The sequence below is a fragment of the Thamnophis elegans genome, chromosome 14 (genome assembly GCF_009769535.1).
Source record: "Thamnophis elegans isolate rThaEle1 chromosome 14, rThaEle1.pri, whole genome shotgun sequence".
NCBI lineage: Eukaryota > Metazoa > Chordata > Lepidosauria > Squamata > Colubridae > Thamnophis > Thamnophis elegans.
The window spans coordinates 1,319,974-1,338,647 of record NC_045554.1 but is presented as its reverse complement, the minus strand read 5'-3'; the positions used below and the strand labels follow the sequence as shown (position 1 = coordinate 1,338,647).

Sequence of the window (18,674 nt, the reverse complement as noted above, 5' to 3'; positions counted from 1 at the left end):
AAGGATGGGATCTTCCAAAATGTATGGAAAGGATGTTATAAGCTTAATCACAGTATTAAAGATTATTTATAGATGGATTGCAGAAAAGAGACTGTGGGGTTTTTTCTTCCAGAATTATCAGTGTCCCAAATAAAAGAATGTGTATTTAAAAAGCATCCATGTCTGTTCTTTTCCTTATTTTTTTCCCCCGTATCACAGGTTGCCCAGCTGAATAAGGCTCATAATTCTTAAGAAATTTGATATTTTCCAAAAGGCTCAGAACTTTGTGGACAATTCTAATTGTTTTCCCTGGGCAGAGAAGGTTACAGAACATCACTATTCACATCTTTGGCAAACCTTTTTTTTGGAGGGGGGAAATAAGTCCTGAATATCTGGGCATATGAATAAAATTGGGCCAGCATCCTTGATGTTCCTTTTGTGCTTGTCAACATTTTGCAATCCTGCTTCATTATTTCAAAGAACTAGAAGCATCAATCAAAGGCTAATTTCTGAAAATTAAAACAACCCCCCCCCCTTTCCATCACTTCCTTGCACGATGGTATGATAGCTACTTTGCATACTGGATATCTGGATGATTGAAATAAGATCAGCAGTTTTAAAACATCTTTTGTGTTTGGCCCACTCACTGATGCTATAGGGCTCTGTTTTACCCTCTGCCCTTTGTCTAGGAGTCCCCCCCCCCCCCGCTCCAACTCTCACTTGGGCCTGGAGGGCCATATAGAATTGGTTTTGTAATATTTGCAATATGGGCTTTATTATAGTACTGTTGCGCTGGCCAATCTTTGGCCAATAGCTGGGAGCAAGTCTGTTCATTTGCAGCTCTGACGGCCTTACCCTCCATCCTCCCATCCGCTAAAGATGCTTCTTTGTCTTGGGGTTGTAGACATCCAAGAAGCATCAAATATTTTGAAGCCAGCATGTTAAAAATGAGGACAGAAGTGACCGTTAGGTCTTGGGATTGAGGATGGAATGAAAAAAAAGGACTTGGGCCGATGCCCTTTCTATTATTGAAATGTGTACATAGGTCAACTTGGTGATTCTGAGCTGTGTACAGGTTTAATAATCTTTTAATATGTGGGCTAAATAATAGTTTATATATGTGTGATAAATAATATGTTAACTTTGGGGAATTCTGGGAGTTGAAGTCCACCAGTGTTAAAGTTGCGAAGGTTGGACAAAAAAATTTACATAATTGGCTTGGCTTTGCTTTGGGACCCACCCACCCCCGCTATTCCAGCTCCCCCCGACAGGGGCGGAACGAAACATCGCCGCTCCGGTTGCTGGGCGGAAGGCTTTCCGCGGCGGACCTGACCGGAAACTACTTCCGGGGCAGCCCGTCCCTGATCCCGGTCCGCCCGACTCGCCAAGATGGGGATCCTGGAGAAGATCGCGGAGATCGAGAAGGAGATCGCCCGGACCCAGAAAAACAAAGGTGAGGCGGGACGGGGGGACGCCCGGCAGGCAGGAACCCCACCGGGGAAGCGCTCCGGAGCCCCGCAAGGGCCGCTTCACCGGCTGGAGGGCTCCCTGAGCGCCGCTGGGCTGGGGGTGGGAGGCGGAGTCCCAGGCTCAGGAGCTGCCGCCTCTCTCGGGGTGGGGGAGAAACGCCGCCGGCTCTTCATTTGCCTGCCCGTGTTATTTCAACGGGGCGGGGTGTCATTTAATGCAAAATAAAATTAAATCTTTTTCAAAATCTGACCCCTCTGTGTGGTGTGTGTGTGTGGGTTTGTATATGTGTGTATATGTATGTGTGTGTGTGTGTGTGTGTTGTATTTGTGCTGATAAATAAATACAAGGAGACTAGTATAGATCTATTTCAAGCTATTTAGCTCTCATCAGCTAGCCATACCCTTACTGGGATTCGAACCTGGGCTGTATTACATCTTAGGCAGATGTGTTAACCACTAAGCCACAAGGTTCTCCTCCTTTATCAGCTGAGCCAGGGAAATAGGTATGTATTTAGTGTCACAACCCCTGGTATGCCCAAATATGGGAGGAGGCCTACTGCTTCCTATATATGTATGTGTGTGTATGCTTATGTGTGTGTGTGTGTGTGTGTGTGTGTGTGTGTGTATGCTTATGTGTATATATATGTGTGTGTGTGTGTATGCTTATGTGTATATATATGTGTGTGTGCGTATGTGTGTATGCTTATGTGTATATATATATATATATATGTGTGTGTGTATATGTGTGTGTGTGTATGCATATGTACACACACACAAACACACACCACATGCACACACACACACACACACACACGGAACTACCCTAAAAATATGAGCTCCAGGTATAGCTATAAAAGAAGAGACAGACATTGCGATCTCCGGAACTTAGAATATATTTACCCACTTAGCTTCCAGAGTGTAAAAAACTATCATTGAAGAGATATTGGCTTCTACGTCATTAATCAATCTGGCCATTGTGTGTGTGTGATAGGCCCACTGTTTTTGCTTCAGGCATGTTAATCGATGGAGGCTTAGCTCCTGTCACTTCCTCCCCGCAATGTCAGTCTCTTCTTTTGTAGGTATGTATGTGTGTGTGTGTGCATGTATACACACACACATATACGTACGTACGTACGTACACATACATACACATATATATGTTTTGTGTATATAAACATATATGTGTACATGTGTATTGCATGTGCCTGTTCTGCTTTATACATTCCCTAAATACAGTAAACGGGATACTGCATAAATGAACTGTTTTCTTTTCCGTTGCCTCATCGTTCTGATATTTACTTTCCCTTTGTTTAAACTCCCTTTTTATTTCTCCGTTTCTTGTATGGTTGTGAGCCCCCTAGGGTCACCCATGCTGAGAAAGGCAGCAAATAGATTTAATAATAACTGATGCCTCCAGTATGATCTGATGCATCCCCCCCCCCAGCCCAGATCATAGTAAAGCCACTGAAACCACTAGGATTGCCTCCGGGCCAATTGCCCCCACCCTCCACCCCCAATTCTCCTCTCCCTCTTCCTGTCAGCCTCCAGAAGCAATGGACAGCCATCATCCCTGCCCTGCCCGTCCACAAATGTGGGAGCGGATGGCTGGCACAGCTCGCATGTTGCATGCACAGGGACACGCAGGGAGAAGCCGGTGGTGGGCACAGAAAATCAGAAGAGGGGCAGAAAGGGTCCATCTGGGATTATATTTACAGAGTGTAGCAAGAAAAACGAAAAGCACGTTAGTACTGCATTATGATTAATGTTGCTTTAGATTTAGTATAACTATGTCCCTAGGAACCCCCGGTGACTCAGATGAAACAGATTGTCCAAACCCCACATGGTCGATTTGGCTCCTTTGTCACCTGCTTGTTCTTTCTCTGTCCACCCTTCCCACCCCCACCCCAGCTACGGAATACCACCTTGGTCTGCTGAAGGCCAAGCTTGCCAAGTACAGAGCTCAGCTTCTAGAGCCTTCCAAATCGGCTGCAGCCAAAGGGGAAGGCTTCGATGTGATGAAGTCGGGGGACGCCCGGGTGGCGCTGATCGGTTTCCCTTCTGTGGGTAAGGTCAGTGCCGAGCCGAGAACGAGGACTCTTTGGGGCATCTTCTTTGAAAATAAGTCCTGCTGCTTTCTAAACCTCTGCCTTCTCTTTCAGTCCACTTTTCTGAGTTTAATGACTTCCACAGCTAGTGAAGCAGCTTCCTACGAATTCACCACACTGACCTGTATTCCTGGAGTCATAGAGGTAAACGCACTTTTAACAGGTTCCCTCTTGCTGAATTAACCCAGAGCGGATACTGATGCTTTTTATGAATGTGTAGCTCACACAGGCTAGTTAAATTGGCACTCTGGTTCACGTGAGACGATCGCTTGATCCTTCATGCGGTGGGTTGCTTTCTGATCCCTCCCTGCCTCTTCTGATTTTTTCTCAATTTATGCGCAGTACAAAGGAGCCAATATCCAGCTTCTAGATCTTCCTGGGATCATTGAAGGAGCTGCTCAAGGTTGGGATTTCCTTCTGCTTTTTAACTGCTAAATAGATCATGGGTTTGTTGTGGGGGAAATAAGAGGAGGGAGGCGTATTGCATATGTTCACTGCCTTGAGATACTGGCCAAAATAATAAAGGCGGGACAGGGAGAAATAAAATAAAAAAATAAGGAAGTCCTATTGTTGAGAAGTGTCAGATGGGGCGGTGGGGGGAGCTGCACTTGAGCTGTTGTATGAGGAAGCAATCTTTATGTCAACTTTCAGAGACAGGGTTCTGTTTGGGTTGAACAGGTCAAAAAATGAGCATGATCTCATCTTTGATGGCCTGGTTCTTTGTCAGCTTCTCTATAAGAGTAAAAAAAAAGTAATTGTGTTTTTAGGGAAGGGCCGAGGACGCCAGGTGATTGCAGTGGCCCGGACCTCAGATGTCGTCATCATGATGCTGGACGCCACAAAGGGCGAAGTGCAGAGGTCAGCAGGAGGGGGGGGGCTTCTGAGTAGCAGAATGGTGAGGGAAGGGAGCTCGGTCCTTGGGGATTTTCTCCTTTGCCAGCCACCTTAGAAGGCAGCCTTCGTGTCTTCTCTGCACGTGGGCCAAATGTAAGGCTTGCTGCTTGCAATCAGGGCGTCCTCCTGCAAACATGCCTTTGGGCCAAAGGTTTGGTTTCTCCTGCAGGGCTCTCTTGGAAAAGGAGCTAGAAACGGTGGGCATCAGGCTCAACAAAGAGAAGCCCAACATCTACTTCAAGGTGAGACGCAGAAAGTCTGAAAAACCCTGGTTTGCACTGTGGAAGGGAGTTAGCTTTGCCTGCTGGCGTCTCTGATTCAAGGAAGAAAGGGCTTGTCCAGATGGCCAGATTTCAACCTCCATCAGCCCCACAAATACTCTGTATCCTAGTTCCAGACAACCACAGAGAGCCAGTTTGGAGAAATCTGGAATCGGATGTTATTCCAGGATTTTATTTGCCTTCCCTTTGACCACCACTTGTCAGCTGTGACCAGGGGGGCATTTGCCCAGGTTCGCCTGGTGCGCCAGTTGCGACCCTACCTGAACCGGGAGGCTCTCACAACAGTCATTTGTGCCCTTGTGACCTCTAGGCTGGAGTACTGCAATGTGCTCTACATGGGGCTGCCCTTGAAGAGCATCCGGCAACTTCAGCTAGTCCAGAATGCGGCCGCGCGAGTGATTGTGGGCGCACCGCGGTTCGCCCACATAACACCTATCCTCCGCGAGCTGCGCTGGCTACCTGTTGATCTCCGGGTGCGCTTCAAGGTGCTACTTACCACCCATAAAGCCCTCCATGGTAGTGGATCTGAGTACTTGAGAGACCGCCTACTGCCAATTACCTCCTTGCGACCTATTAGATCACACAGATTAGGCCTCCGAGTTCCATCCGCCAGTCAGTGTCGACTGGCGACTACGCGGAGGAGAGCCTTTTCAGTAGTAGCTCCGACCCTTTGGAACGACCTCCCCGTGGAGATTCGCACCCTCACCACCGTCCAGACCTTCCGCACAGCCCTCAAGATCTGGCTATCCCGTCAGGCCTGGGGATAAAGATTGTAATCCGTCCCCACCCGAATGATGAATGAATGTTGTGTTCCATTTTAATTTATGTATTGTTTATGTCTTATTGTTTTGTATTCCCCTCCCTATAAATTGTAAGCCGCCCTGAGTCCCCTCAGGGAAAAGGGCGGCCTATAAATAATAAACCTTAAACCTTCCCACAACCTTAGATCCTTAGGGGAGGGGGGGGGGAATCCAGGCCAGGGAAATCATGAGACCATGTATCCGTTCACCTGTGATAGGTATGACATTAAGGGACATTCTGGCATCGCCCTAACTGCCCCTCTGTCCTCCTTCCAGCCCAAGAAAGGGGGCGGCATCTCCTTCAACTCCACTGTGACCTTGACCCAGTGCTCGGAGAAGCTGGTGCAGCTTATCCTCCACGAATATAGTATCCTTTCTCCGGGTCCTCCTGGGGGAATGATCTGCTCTTCTCCCCCAAGGACCCAGGATGTTAAACGGGGCGGGGGATGGTGGTGTTGATAAAGATATGGAAAAGCAGGCCTGGGATTTGAATCCCAGGTGGGCTCTCTTCCTGTGGTCATAAGCAACGGGAGCCCCACGAAAGGTGATGTGCCCTTACCTCTCCCATCCTAAGAAATCTTCAACGCGGAGGTGCTCTTCAGGGAAGACTGTAGTGCAGATGAATTCATTGACGTGATTGTTGGCAACCGAGTGTACATGCCCTGCCTCTATGTGAGTAGCTTGCAAGAAACTTCTTTCTGTAACGAACGGGGTAATTGGTGCACAGTTTGCATAAAAAAAAGTTTATTTTCCATTTTCATAGCATATAATCACATGTATACTATTACATAGTCAATATCAAGTTGTATTATTAAGTAATTACATCAATTCATCTTACCATCAACTACCAAAGGGGGGAAAAAACCCAGTTATTGGCTCTTCTGCTTTCCATACACCATATTTATACCTTATCCGACACTTTCTTCCCCCTCTCTCCTCCCCCTTTCTACATCCTTTCTTCCCTCCATCATTTTCTACTCTACTTCCCCTTCCTTTCTCCTTCTCCTCTCTCCCCTTACCACTCCTCCTTATACACCCCATCTTCCCCCTTCCCCCCCTCTCCTATCCCTCTCTTCCTATCTTTCTTCTCTCCTCTGCTTCCAACTCTTCTACATCCTGTCTTCCCTCCATCATTTTCTACTCTACTTCCCCTTCCTTTCTCCTTCTCCTCTCTCCCCTTACCACTCCTCCTTATTCTCCTCATCTTCCCCAATTGGTGCACAGTTCGAATGAAGTGGAGACATTCTTTGTCCTTCCTGTTCCATTTTGGCAGGCGTCCAGATAGCTACGTTTGGGGACTTAAAAAATTGCTCTGATCTGAAGCGATCAAGTTCCCAGCACTCCCTTTGATGAAAAATCCTTCCGCTGATTATTTTTCCTCCCCAATAGCACTTAGACCTATATATTGCTTTATAGTGCTTTACAGCCCTCTCAAAGCGGTTTACAGAGTCAGTCTCTGGGTCTTCATTTTACCAACCTCAGAGGGACGGAAAGCTGAGTCAACCTTGAGCCTGGTGAGATTCAAACTGCCAAATTGCAGGCAGCCGGCAGTCAGCAGGAGTAGCCTGCAGTGCTGCACTCTAACCAGTGCGCCACCGCAGCTCATAAATAAAATAGCAATAGCAATAGACTTATATACCGCTTCCTAGGGCTTTCAGCCCTCTCTAAGCGATTTACAGAGTCAGCATATCGCCCCCAACAACAATCCGGGTCTTCATTTCACCCACCTCTGAAGGATGGAAGGCTGAGTCAACCTTGAGCCGGTGAGATTTGAACCGCTGAACTGCAGATAGCAGTCAGCTGAAGTGGCCTGCAGTACTGCACCCTAACCACTGATAGGTAGATAGATAAGAGATATGGATAGATAGATAGATAGATAGATAGATAGATAGATAGGTAGATGATAGACAGACAGACAGACAGAGATATAGAGATAGATAGATAGATAGATAGATAGATAGATAGATAGATAGATAGATAGATAGATAGATGATAGATAGATAGATAGATAGCAATAGCAATAGCAATAGCAATAGCAGTTAGACTTATATACCGCTTCATAGGGCTTTCGGCCCTCTCTAAGTGGTTTACAGAGTCAGCATATCGCCCCCAACAATCCGGGTCCTCATTTCACCCACCTTGGAAGGATGGAAGGCTGAGTCAACCTTGAGCCTGGTGAGATTTGAACCACCGAACTGCAGATAGCAGTCAGCTGAAGTGGCCTGCAGTACTGCACCCTAACCACTGATAGGTAGATAGATAAGAGATATGGATAGATAGATAGATAGATAGATAGATAGATAGGTAGATGATAGACAGACAGACAGACAGAGATATAGAGATAGATAGATAGATAGATAGATAGATGATAGATAGATAGATAGATAGATAGATAGATAGATAGATAGATAGATAGATAGATGATAGATAGATAGATAGATAGCAATAGCAATAGCAATAGCAATAGCAATAGCAATAGCAGTTAGACTTATATACCGCTTCATAGGGCTTTCGGCCCTCTCTAAGTGGTTTACAGAGTCAGCATATCGCCCCCAACAATCCGGGTCCTCATTTCACCCACCTCGGAAGGATGGAAGGCTGAGTCAACCTTGAGCCTGGTGAGATTTGAACCACCGAACTGCAGATAGCAGTCAGCTGAAGTGGCCTGCAGTACTGCACCCTAACCACTGATAGGTAGATAGATAAGAGATATGGATAGATAGATAGATAGATAGATAGGTAGATGATAGACAGACAGACAGACAGAGATATAGAGATAGATAGATAGATAGATAGATAGATAGATAGATAGATAGATAGATAGATAGATAGATGATAGATAGATAGATAGATAGATAGCAATAGCAATAGCAATAGCAATAGCAGTTAGACTTATATACCGCTTCATAGGGCTTTCGGCCCTCTCTAAGTGGTTTACAGAGTCAGCATATCGCCCCCAACAATCCGGGTCCTCATTTCACCCGCCTCGGAAGGACGGAAGGCTGAGTCAACCTTGAGCCGGTGAGATTTGAACAGCCGAACTGCAGAACTGCAGTCAGCTGAAGTAGCCTGCAGTGCTGCATTTAACCACTGCGCCACCTCGGCTCTTGTATGAATTGTCCCGGAACATTTCTCTGCCTGGGGTGTCAAGGCTTATAATTACGATCCCCAGTGGCAAGATGAGAAGCCAATAAATCTAATAAATAAATAGCATTTTAGAAACTCTGTGTGAGAGATGGGAGTGGAATCAACATCAGGATGTGATGTGTATCTTTTTTCCCCCCTCCCTTCTCGGTGTCTTAATTTAGGTTTATAACAAAATTGACCAGATCTCCATGGAAGAGGTGGACCGCCTGGCTCGGAGGCCTCATAGCGTGGTGATTAGGTAAGGGGAAACACACACCCCAAGCCCTGCGCAAAATGTGAGTTATCACTATATCCATTGATGGTTGTGATTTCCCAGCTGTGGCATGAAGCTGAATTTGGAGTACCTGCTAGAAAGGCTGTGGGAATACCTGGCTCTCACCTGCATCTACACAAAGAAAAGAGGCCGTGAGTAACGACCCGGGAACAACCGAGGAAGCTCGGTCGTGCCTGAGGATGAAGGGGAGGTTGGGAAGGCCACGATGGGTAGTGAGTTAGAAGCCAAGCGTTTCCTTTTCCTCTCCTTCCCTCACCGAAAAATGCTCGTTCCTTGCAGAGAGACCTGATTTTTCAGATGCGATCATTCTGCGAAAAGGGGCCTCTGTACAGCATGTGGTAAGTCCTTAGAAGCGACCTCCGGAAGGGCCTTGTGGCTGGATCTGGCTGGGGGTTGAAATCCCCTTGTCTGAAGGGTGTCCCAAGGGGAGACAGCCAGGCGAAGCCATCGGATAGGGTTGTGGGAACTTGGCTGTTATGATAGCTGGATCTTTGGCGTGTGTGTGGGATGCTTTGATCGGGGGGTACACGAGGCCCCTTTCTCGCCTACCTGACCTTTCCCCCCTTTCAGTGCCATCGAATTCACCGGACGTTAGCCGACCAGTTCAAGTACGCCCTTGTGTGGGTAAGTGTTTGCCGAGGAAGGAGGGGGCAGCCTGGTCTTTTATTCGTAGCAGCAGACCCAGGGCCAGAATGAGGGTCTCAAGCCTGGCCTTGGACATCTAGAGGAACAATCAAGGGCGCAGTAACATTCCAGGGCCAGGATCTCCAACTGTGGCAACTTCGAAGATTTGTGGACTTCAACTCCCAGAGCTTTGCTGGCTGAGGAACTCTGGCAGCTTCCACCCATCCAGTTCCGGTCAGGTGCAGAGTTGCAAAGACAAAGGGTGACCTTGGCTTTCTAGAAAGAATGTTGTTATGGCTGCCTATCGTCTAACTCCGTACAATCCCATTTTCCCACCATAGAAAATGCATAGTGGAATAATAGAAAGTGCGGCAGGCCAAAGACCCAAAAGAAAAGATGGCTGCAGGCATAACACCCCCACCTTGTGCCCTTTGGGGGGGGGGTGTCCCCTCTAATCCCCACCCCTCTAGAGCCAAACCTTAGGGCAGCGTTTCTGGGTCTTGGGGTGGGCTGGGGAATCCCAGGCGTTGAAATCCACTCCTCTTACAAGTGGCCTTGGCTGAGGAATGCTGCCTTATTGGATGTCGGCTTGTTTCAGAGATCCTTCGCTCTGTGTCTCCCAAACTTCTCTCTCTGCCTCCCAAGGGAACCAGCACGAAGTACAGCCCCCAGCGCGTGGGGCTCAGCCACATGGTGGAGCACGAAGACGTCATCCAAGTGGTGAAGAAGTAACCGCCCGTCCCTGTCTCCCCTCTGTAGCGTTTCCGCGCAGCTTAGCTGCAAAGTGTGTAAGAACTCGGCTGCCCCACCCGGCCCAAGGAGGCGGGGCAGGGAGGACGCTTTGCCCCCCAATCCCAGGAAGGAAGGAGAGGAGATGCAGCCACGGAGAGGGAGAAGGCCCAGGAGGACCAGGGTTCTCCTCCTGAGTGGGAACCTGGTTTAAGTGGCGCCTGTCGTTCAGGGTCCTCCGATGGGAGATGACTCGAGACTGAATGATCGTAGCCGCCTGGCTACCTCTGGCCTCAGACTTGTGACCCGGGGAGTCAGATGTCGGATCGCGAGTGAGGAACTTGCCTTCCTCCCTTCAGAACTCAGCCTTGCCACCTCTTCTCTGCGGACAGGAAGGAAGGATCCGCCCGTGGGTGGGAGCCTGGATTAATGAGTCCTCTCCCCTCCTCCTCCCTCCCCGCTTCACCAGGTCGTCTCCTGATATCCCACAGCCCAGCCCCAGACTTCGGCTCCAGACCCACCCACCCGGCCCCAGGCCCCCTCCTCCCTCCTTCTGCTCAAATAAAGGATGCTCCCCACGTCTCTTTGGAACTTCTCAAATGTTCACGCAGCACTTCTTTAGGTTGCTCTCAACACCAGATGGACCTTCAGCGCTTCTCCACCCCCTCCCAAGCCGTGAGCTACAAGGCTGTTATCCGCTGGTCACTCCGGCTGGGGATGATGCGTGCGCCAATAGTCTTGAAAACATCTGGTTGAGAGTTCCTTGTGATTGTTTAAGCCAGTGTTTTTCAACCACTGTGCCGCGGCACACTAGTGTGCCGCGGCACAGTGTGAGGTGTGCCGTGGGAAAAACACTTGCCCCCCCCCCCTCCCCCAAAAAATCGTTTTTAAAATGCGCTTTCTGAACTCGGCCTCTGTTGTCTTGGGAGCCTTCGGGGCGAATTCGCTTAATCTCCCGCTCCCGCTGCAAGCCAAGAGAAATTGAGAGAGAGGGAATGTGCACGTTGCGCTCTCCAGAAGGGCTAGGAGTGGGTCCGGCAGCTAAGGCTAAGCAATGCTTCCCTTATCCATCTTGATTGCTGGAAGCAGTAACAAACGGCGCGTCCGCTCCGCAGCGCCCTGACAGCCACCCCAGCCGGCGGCTACCGGGCCTCGCTGGAGTCAATTGCAAAACCGCGTTCAGCGCTTTGAGGACCTGAGGCATCTTGGGAAATGCAGTTCCCTATTGGAAAGAATGGAGTAGCTGCGAATTTGTAACAACATAATATAACTTGGTGCTTCGCAGGTTACGAAAATCTTGTTTGATTTGCACACTGTTTTTTAAAAGTTAGATAAAGAAATTATGCTGTGAAAGCGACTAGAAAGCCCCCCCTCCCCTTCCTGTGTGCGAGAAAGGGAAGGAGAGGAAGGAAGGAGGGAGGGGGGGAGGAAAAGAAGAAGGGAGGGGAGAAGAAGATGGAAGGAGAAAAGATGGATGGAAGGAGAAAGAATGGAAGGAGAAGGAGGAAGATGGAAGAAGAAAGGAAGAAAAAGAAGAAGGGAGGGAGAAAAGAGGGAAGGAGGTAGGAAGAAAAGGGGAAGAGGGAAAGAGCAGAAAGACAAAGAGGATGAAGTTGATAGGCAAGAGGAAGGGGGAAGGAAGGAAAAAAGGAGGAAGGGAGTGAGTGAGGAAAGAAGAGATGATGGAAGGAGAAAGGAAGGAAGAGAGGGAAAGAGCAGAAGACGGATAAGGTGAAGGTAGATAAGCAAGAGGAATGAAGGAAGAAGTGAGGAGTCTCGAGGAGGGGGAAAACATTTAGTGACCAAAGTTACAATGGCATTGAAAAAAGTGAGTGATGACCATTTTTCACACTTAGCGACCGTTGCGACCATTTTTCACACTTAGCGACCGTTGCAGCACCCAAGGAGTTCCCCGTTCTGGCAAAGTTAAATTTTTTTAACATTTTGTAATGGTGGTGTGCCTCGTGATTTTTTTCATGAAAAAAGTGTGCCTTTGCACAAAAAAGGTTGAAAAACACTGGTTTAAGCGGCCCTTCGCTCTGATCATCGCAGCACAGCTGGTTTGGCTAAGGTCAGCCGCTTTTTTGGATGGCTTTGGTATCCAGTTTTTTAATTCCTCAACTGAAATAGAATAGACTAGAAGAATAGAATAGAAGAATAGAACAGAACAGAAAATAGAATAGAGGAGAATAGAATAGAATAAGAAATAGAATAGAATTATTGGTCAAGTGTGATTGGACACACAAGGAATTTGTCTCTGGGGCAGATGCTCTCAGTGGACATAAAAAGTTGTTGGTCGTTTGGGTCAGGAATGAGCCGAGGTGGCGCAGTGGGTAGAGTGCAGTACTGCAGGCCACTTCAGCTGACTGTTATCTGCAGTTCGGCGGTTCAAATCTCACCGGCTCAGGGTTGACTCAGCCTTCCATCCTTCCGAGGTGGGTGAAATGAGGAGCCAGATTGTTGTTGGGGGCGATATGCTGACTCTGTAAACCGCTTAGAGAGGGCTCAAAGCCCTATGAAGCGGTATATAAGTCTAACTGCTATTGCTATAATGAGAAGCTGCTGGCTCTCCAGATGTTGATGAGCCGGCATGCCTGAATCGTAATTCATCCCTTTTGCTGGATTGCTTTCTTACTGCCAGCAACCGCTCGGTTGTTCGTGATGGAGAGGAAAGATAGAGGGACCAAGGGGGTGGAGGAAAGTGAGTGGGGTGCCTCTCCCCCCCCCCCCATCAAAACCAGTCTGGATTCTCCCATTGGTGAGAACATCCAAAGGTCTCTCTTTTTTAAAATAGATGGGAAACATGAGCTTCAGTTCTTTACTTGGAAAAACTTTGGTTTCCAAGGAAGAGGAGCTGATCTGAATTGCTGGCTGTTACCGTGGCTTTCCCAGGCGTCTGGGGCGTTGCGGAGTGGGGCTGCAACCTGGCCTACTTGCTGGGTGCCTGCTTCCCCCACAGCTTGCTGTGCCTTTTCCAGGTTGGGGGGGTTCTTATCCCAGTCCACAACGCGGCCCCAGAAAGGCTGGATCCTCAAATCTCCCCCTTTTGGGTGGTAAGAGACTCTGAGCACCAACCTTCCTTTCTGTGCCATCAGATGCTTTCTGGGTGTTTCAAGCGGCATCGATTCATTCGACTCCCAGCTTTCATGCCAGCCCCCCTCCCCAGAAAAAGAGATTTCTGCTGCAGCTGCAAATGAGTCAAAAAAGATGGGGGAAAAGACCATTAAAACCCACCAATGTGTGGGGAGGCAGTTCCATTCCCTCTCGGTGTCCTGGTGAGGTTGGTCCCAAACCTGCCCCGAGTGGGTTGGGGTTTGGGGGGCTGCAGAAAGCAAAGTGGGCCCCACCTCCTGGGCATTGAGGCAGCCCCCCCTGCAGCCCCACTCCTGCCCTTCTGCGAATGCTTCCAGGGAAAGGCCTCCCCCTCCTGCCAGCTCTCCCCGTCCAGCCACCACAAGGGAAGAATAGGTGCCATCAAATATGCATGCAGCCGGCAGCTGCCCAGCAGCCACTGCCAGGGCAGGCGGTCACTGGGCGAGTTGCTGACCTTCCAGGCCTGTCCCTTGGAGCGAGGGGATGGCGTCGCCTGTCCTCCCGAGGGCTTAGTCCGTGCGACAGCAGAGGGCAAGGGGGGGAAGCGGGCGGCCCCTGGCCAGGTAAGTGGGCCATGGCGTCTGATCGCTTTCCATTTGCTCTGGCTCTGGTTTAATCTGCAAAACGGCCATCAGCTGCTTGATCGCAGACTTGCTTTCAGTTCATTGGTGGCCAGGTCTTGGGGTAGGGAAGGGCTTGTCCTCCCTTCTGAAGCCCTCACAACCTCCCTGGGAGGTAGGCTGGGATGGAAGGAAGAGCCTGTGGGGTGTGTGTGGAAGGCTCAGGTTTTTTTCTCCAAGGGTTTGCAAATCTAGAGGGTGAGCTGCTACCTTTTGTCTGCTCCTTCAACGGGTCATGTTGTGCTCCGGTTAGCCCACCTCACAGGGTGGTTGTGGGAGTGATAAAGATGCCCCCCCCATTTGTAAGAGCGAAGCAGAAAACTTTTGAGCCTCGCTCCGGAGGAAGCAGCTTTGAAATTAAGCCCCGGTTTTGGGGAAACCTTCCAAGCTAGAAATGGGACAAGGGAGGTGGTTTGAAACAACGATACAAACCTGAAGCTTCGCAGGTAGGATTTCGGGGGGGCTCTGTTAAAAACTGAAGTTTCTAGTCCTCTGCAGTGAATCTCCTCTCTAGCCTGACCTCTGCTTTAAAAGTCGACCAGGAAGAGAAGATGGGGAACTTTCTCTATTTTCTGTGGTTTTTCTTTTCCTTCTGTAAGGGTTTCGGTCATGCCATCCAAATATAACCAGGCATGTTTGTGCCCACTGCCCTGTCCGGTTTGAAAAGGTGCCAGCAGCTGCCCTGCCCCACAATTTGTAGCAGATTTTGGAGGGCACTGAGCCCCCCAGTAAGGGGTCCAACCAACCTCCCCTTCCTAAACCCAGCAGGAATTCCTTTAAAAATAGGCGCTACTTCAAGCTGTGCGCCCGTCTTCCTGTTGGTGGCAGGCAGATGGAGAAGAGAGAAAGGTGAGCCTCTCCCTGCCAGCTGCCCGGCAGAGGGGCTGGTGCCCTTCCATTGTCCCTTTGATTTACGTCTCTCGGGCATGACGTCCGAGGCCTGGAGCGGGGGGGGGGGAGTGGATCTCCCATGGGGAGACGGGAAGCAGCAGTTGCCAAGGCTCTCGGTTAGAGATGGCAACTTCCCGTCGGTGTGGAGTGGCACTGGGGTGCCGCTGGCACCGGGCATCTTCAAATTGATTTGTGCAGGACTTGGGAAAGCCCTCGCATTGGCCGAGCTGGGAGCGAGGGGCCGACGTTTGCCACGCCATGCCAAAACCAGGGTGCCAGAGGGCTCAGGGCTGACCCTTGCAGTGGGTGACATCCAGGGGGCAGCCATTGATGGTGTCCAATCCAAAAGGTAAGCCCCCCCTTGGCCAGCTGATCTGGGGTCCTTCCATGAATCTCTTGCACGTCGCATTTACGTTCTACCTCCCCCCCCCAATTGGGGTCTGATCGGTGAAACCGAGGAGTTTGCAAAGAGCCAGAGGTGCAAAGCTGCACATCTGGATTTCAGCAGGAGCCCCCCCCCGAGAGATTGGGTCACCATTTGCCTAAAATGCAGTAGGGTTCCCTACTTCAGCATAGGGTCGGACTAGAAGACCTCCAAGGTCCCCTTCCAGCTTCGCTACCTCTCTTCTCAGCCTCACAGTTTCCCCGCCCTGGTCAGTTTCTCCTCCTGGAGTCTGCAGGTCATCCTATTCCCTTGCCTTTGAAAGTAGGACGGAGGTTGGAATCGACTGGGGAACAGAACTGGAGATGCTCCCAAAAATGACAGTCCATGGCGGTGGGATCAAAACTCCGTGTCTGTGTGTGTGTGTGTGTGTGTGTGTGTGGTCATGCCATTGTGGCTGCCATCTTGACCCTATCTTGCCAACATCCCTCCCACCCCTGGATTGCATGCCCTTCATCCCTCCGAGCCCCATCCTAGTGTTGCGTTGAAGAGCTGTTTTTGTAACTCTTCCCAAGGCCTGCCACAAATACAAGTTTCAATTTTTTTAAAAATGCCTCCGTATATCAAAATGGAAAGGTCATCCCCTGAAGAGGAGAATATGTAAACACAACAACGGATAGAGTGGATGGAGGGAGGAGTAGAAGGAAAGATAGGAAGGAGAGGAGAAAGGAGAGGAATAGGAGAAAGGGAAAGGCAGAGGAAGAATGGGAGGGAATGTAAGAGTAGGAAAGAGGGGAGGAATGGGAAGAAGAGGGGAAGGGTAAAGGGGAGGAAGGGGAAGGAGAGAAGGGAAAGGAGAGGAGGAAGGAAGGAAGGAGAGAAGAAAGAGAGGAAAGGGGGTAGGAAGGAGGGAGGGAAGGAGGGAGGGAAGCAAGGAGAGAAGGAGAGAAGAATGGAGGGAAGGAAGAAGAGAGAAGAAAGGAGGGAAGGAAGGAGGGAATGTAGGAGAGAAGGAAGGGGGAAAGGAAGGAGAGAGGAAAGGAAGGGGAGTAGGAGAGAAGAAACGAAGGAAGGAAAGAGGGAGGGAGGGAAGAAGAAGTAGGACCATTGTAAGATAAGATGGATCTATGGGATGTTAAAAAAGCAATCTTCAAGTATATTGTCAACAGTAGGGGAAAATTGTTATAAATACATATTATTAATAACAGTTATGAGATCATATAATTGTGAATGTATATATGAAATTGATAAAATAAAATATTAATTAAAAAAAGGAAAGGTATTGCATATATTTGTGAATATCGATGCAAGTTACGACTAAAAGGTATGATGTACATATATGAATAATTATACAATATGTAGAATAGTAATTGGAAAGAAAGAAAGAAAGGGAAATAGCCACGATGTAAACACGAGTGATTCCGACACTGGATCTGTAAAAAATGGAAAAGGGGTGTAGGCGTTGAAATAAGTTTAACAAAAGTATTTTTTTTAAAGTGCCACCCTGTGTGTGCACACGCAGCCTCCTCCTGCTCCCCTGTCACAGGTGTGTAATTGCACCCAGGTTCCTTCAGCTTATCTTGCAATGCAGCTGGACTCTTTCCCAGACATCTGGGGATTCAAATACCTCCTGAAGGAGATAAGGTGACTCCTGGCAGAGTCCATTTTGCTTCTGAAGCAGCTGCCTTGAAGGGAGGGCTGCAGAAATGATCTCCCCATTTCCCCAGCCCCCCAAAAAGACCCCTTCTTGACATTTCTTTAAGCACAGCTGCATTCTTTCCAGAAAGAGGTCGATTATTCCTTTCATCGCCACGATTAAAAAGAGAGAAGGAAAGAGAGCAAGAGAAGTGATTTTAGTTTCCCTTCAGATCCAGCTGAGCGGTCCATAGGTTCATTCCAGATTCTGATTTCTAGTTCTATCACTTTAAAACAGCATTTAAGCCAAGGTGATTTTTTAAAAAAGGAGCCAGATTGGTGAAAGGGGGCTCATCCCCACTTCCGTCCTTCTCTCTCCTTTGGAGGACCCTCGGCCTGGAGATGGACTGGTCCATTTGCATTATTCATACGGACTGTCCTGTCGAGCACCCAAGAGATACGGTTACATTGCCAGCTCCACATCAAGAGCTACATCTTCGCTTTCCTCCCAGCTCCTTGCAGGAAACACACTGGGGGGGGTGAGGGGGAGAAGGATGGGAAGCTCCCAGCCAGTGCTGTGTGCGAGATCAACCTTCACTGCAAGCTCTGCTGGGCCTGGGAAGACCCTCCTCTAGGTCTCAAGCTTTTGAGGAAGACTGTTGAGGTCCACCACCTTCAGTAGCCGAGGCCAAGGAAAGATGTTGGGAGGCCCACAAGGACTTTGTCCAGCTTCCTCCACGGGTAAATAAGACAGAATCCTCTCTCTACGTAACTCTGAAATGCGTAATTGCTGAAAACAGGACAAGTGAAGGGAAACAGGAGGTCTTTAGAGCTTCACAGGGTGGTTTTCAGTCTTCAAAGAGGTCACAGAAAGCGTTGCTGTCCGAAATCTTCTGGCTTCTTCATCATGTTTGCTTCCTCCTCTCTGTTCCTGCATGGACAAAATTTTACTGAGCTTCCCCAGGAGGGGATGCAGCCAAGGAGAGTATGAACATCCTTCACCTCCTCGGAAATGGCTAAGAAAGGAAAAGAGGACAAAGGGAAAAATGCCCGAAAGGGGAAGAAGGAGCCTGTTGCTCAGCTGGACGAAGGGTCAGATTCTGACATGGAAAAGAGGAACGCTGAAGAAAGCGAGATGGACAGCGAGCTGGTGGAGGGAGAGGAGGCGGAGAATGAAGATGACCCTAAGAAGAAGAAGGGGAAGGACAAGAAAGGCATGGTCAAGAAGGCAGGCAAAGGGAAGAAGGGGCATCTGGACGAGAAAGAGGTCCAAGACCTTCCTGCCAAGACCAAGAGGCAGCTCAAAGGAGCCTCCCATCTGGTCATGGGCCTGGCAACAGAGGACCCCAAGAAGAAGGTGGCCAAGAAGGAACACGCCAAAGCCCAGCTGAAGGGAGCCACTAAGGCCATGGCCATGGCCAAGAAAGAGGCAGTGGCCCCACCCAAGAAGAGGCGGAGCTTGAAAAGCACCTCCAAACTCTTCATGGGCGTCAAAGGGATGGGTCCCCAGAAGAGCACCAAGAAGAGCCATTTCAAGAACACCTCGCGCTTCTTCTGGGGCCTGAAGAAGTACAGCACCAAGAGGAAGAAGAACAAGAAGAACAAGGGGGTGTTGAAGTCCACCTCCAACCTGATGATGCGCTTCAAATCTCTTGGAAAGAAGAAGGAGAAGAAAGAGGGAGCTTCTGGCAAGGAGTCCAAGAAGTCCTCCTTCATGCTGATCCGGTTGGGAGGCAGGAAGTCAGAAGAAC

The 18,674-nt window shown here is 49.2% G+C and overlaps 2 protein-coding genes across 2 annotated transcripts in view; both read left to right on the top strand.

The window, feature by feature from the left end:
- Positions 1-1,316: 1,316 nt before the first annotated feature.
- On the top strand, positions 1,317-10,897 carry DRG2 (developmentally regulated GTP binding protein 2). Its single transcript, XM_032230567.1, has 13 exons — positions 1,317-1,432; positions 3,357-3,517; positions 3,608-3,697; positions 3,896-3,956; positions 4,321-4,411; positions 4,617-4,689; positions 5,805-5,895; positions 6,103-6,200; positions 8,837-8,913; positions 8,992-9,080; positions 9,229-9,287; positions 9,520-9,573; positions 10,219-10,897. The coding sequence occupies exons 1-13, from the start codon at positions 1,369-1,371 to the stop codon at positions 10,303-10,305; spliced, it is 1,095 nt and encodes a 364-aa protein (XP_032086458.1). The 5' UTR covers positions 1,317-1,368; the 3' UTR covers positions 10,306-10,897.
- A 7,038-nt stretch (positions 10,898-17,935) lies between these two features.
- MYO15A (myosin XVA) overlaps positions 17,936-18,674 on the top strand; it is a 60,157-nt gene continuing 59,418 nt past the window's right edge. Inside the window, 1 exon segment of the mRNA XM_032230980.1 lies at positions 17,936-18,663. Coding sequence (XP_032086871.1) covers positions 17,936-18,663 — 728 coding nt within the window.

Excerpts from the sequence above, each read along its gene's own strand:
- DRG2 (XM_032230567.1), top strand. The coding sequence starts at position 1,369 with ATGGGGATCCTGGAGAAGATCGCGGAGATCGAGAAGGAGATCGCCCGG. Across the intron at positions 8,914-8,991 it reads CCTCATAGCGTGGTGATTAG|CTGTGGCATGAAGCTGAATT; the intron begins GTAAGGGGAAAC and ends GTGATTTCCCAG. Across the intron at positions 9,081-9,228 it reads CTACACAAAGAAAAGAGGCC|AGAGACCTGATTTTTCAGAT; the intron begins GTGAGTAACGAC and ends CGTTCCTTGCAG.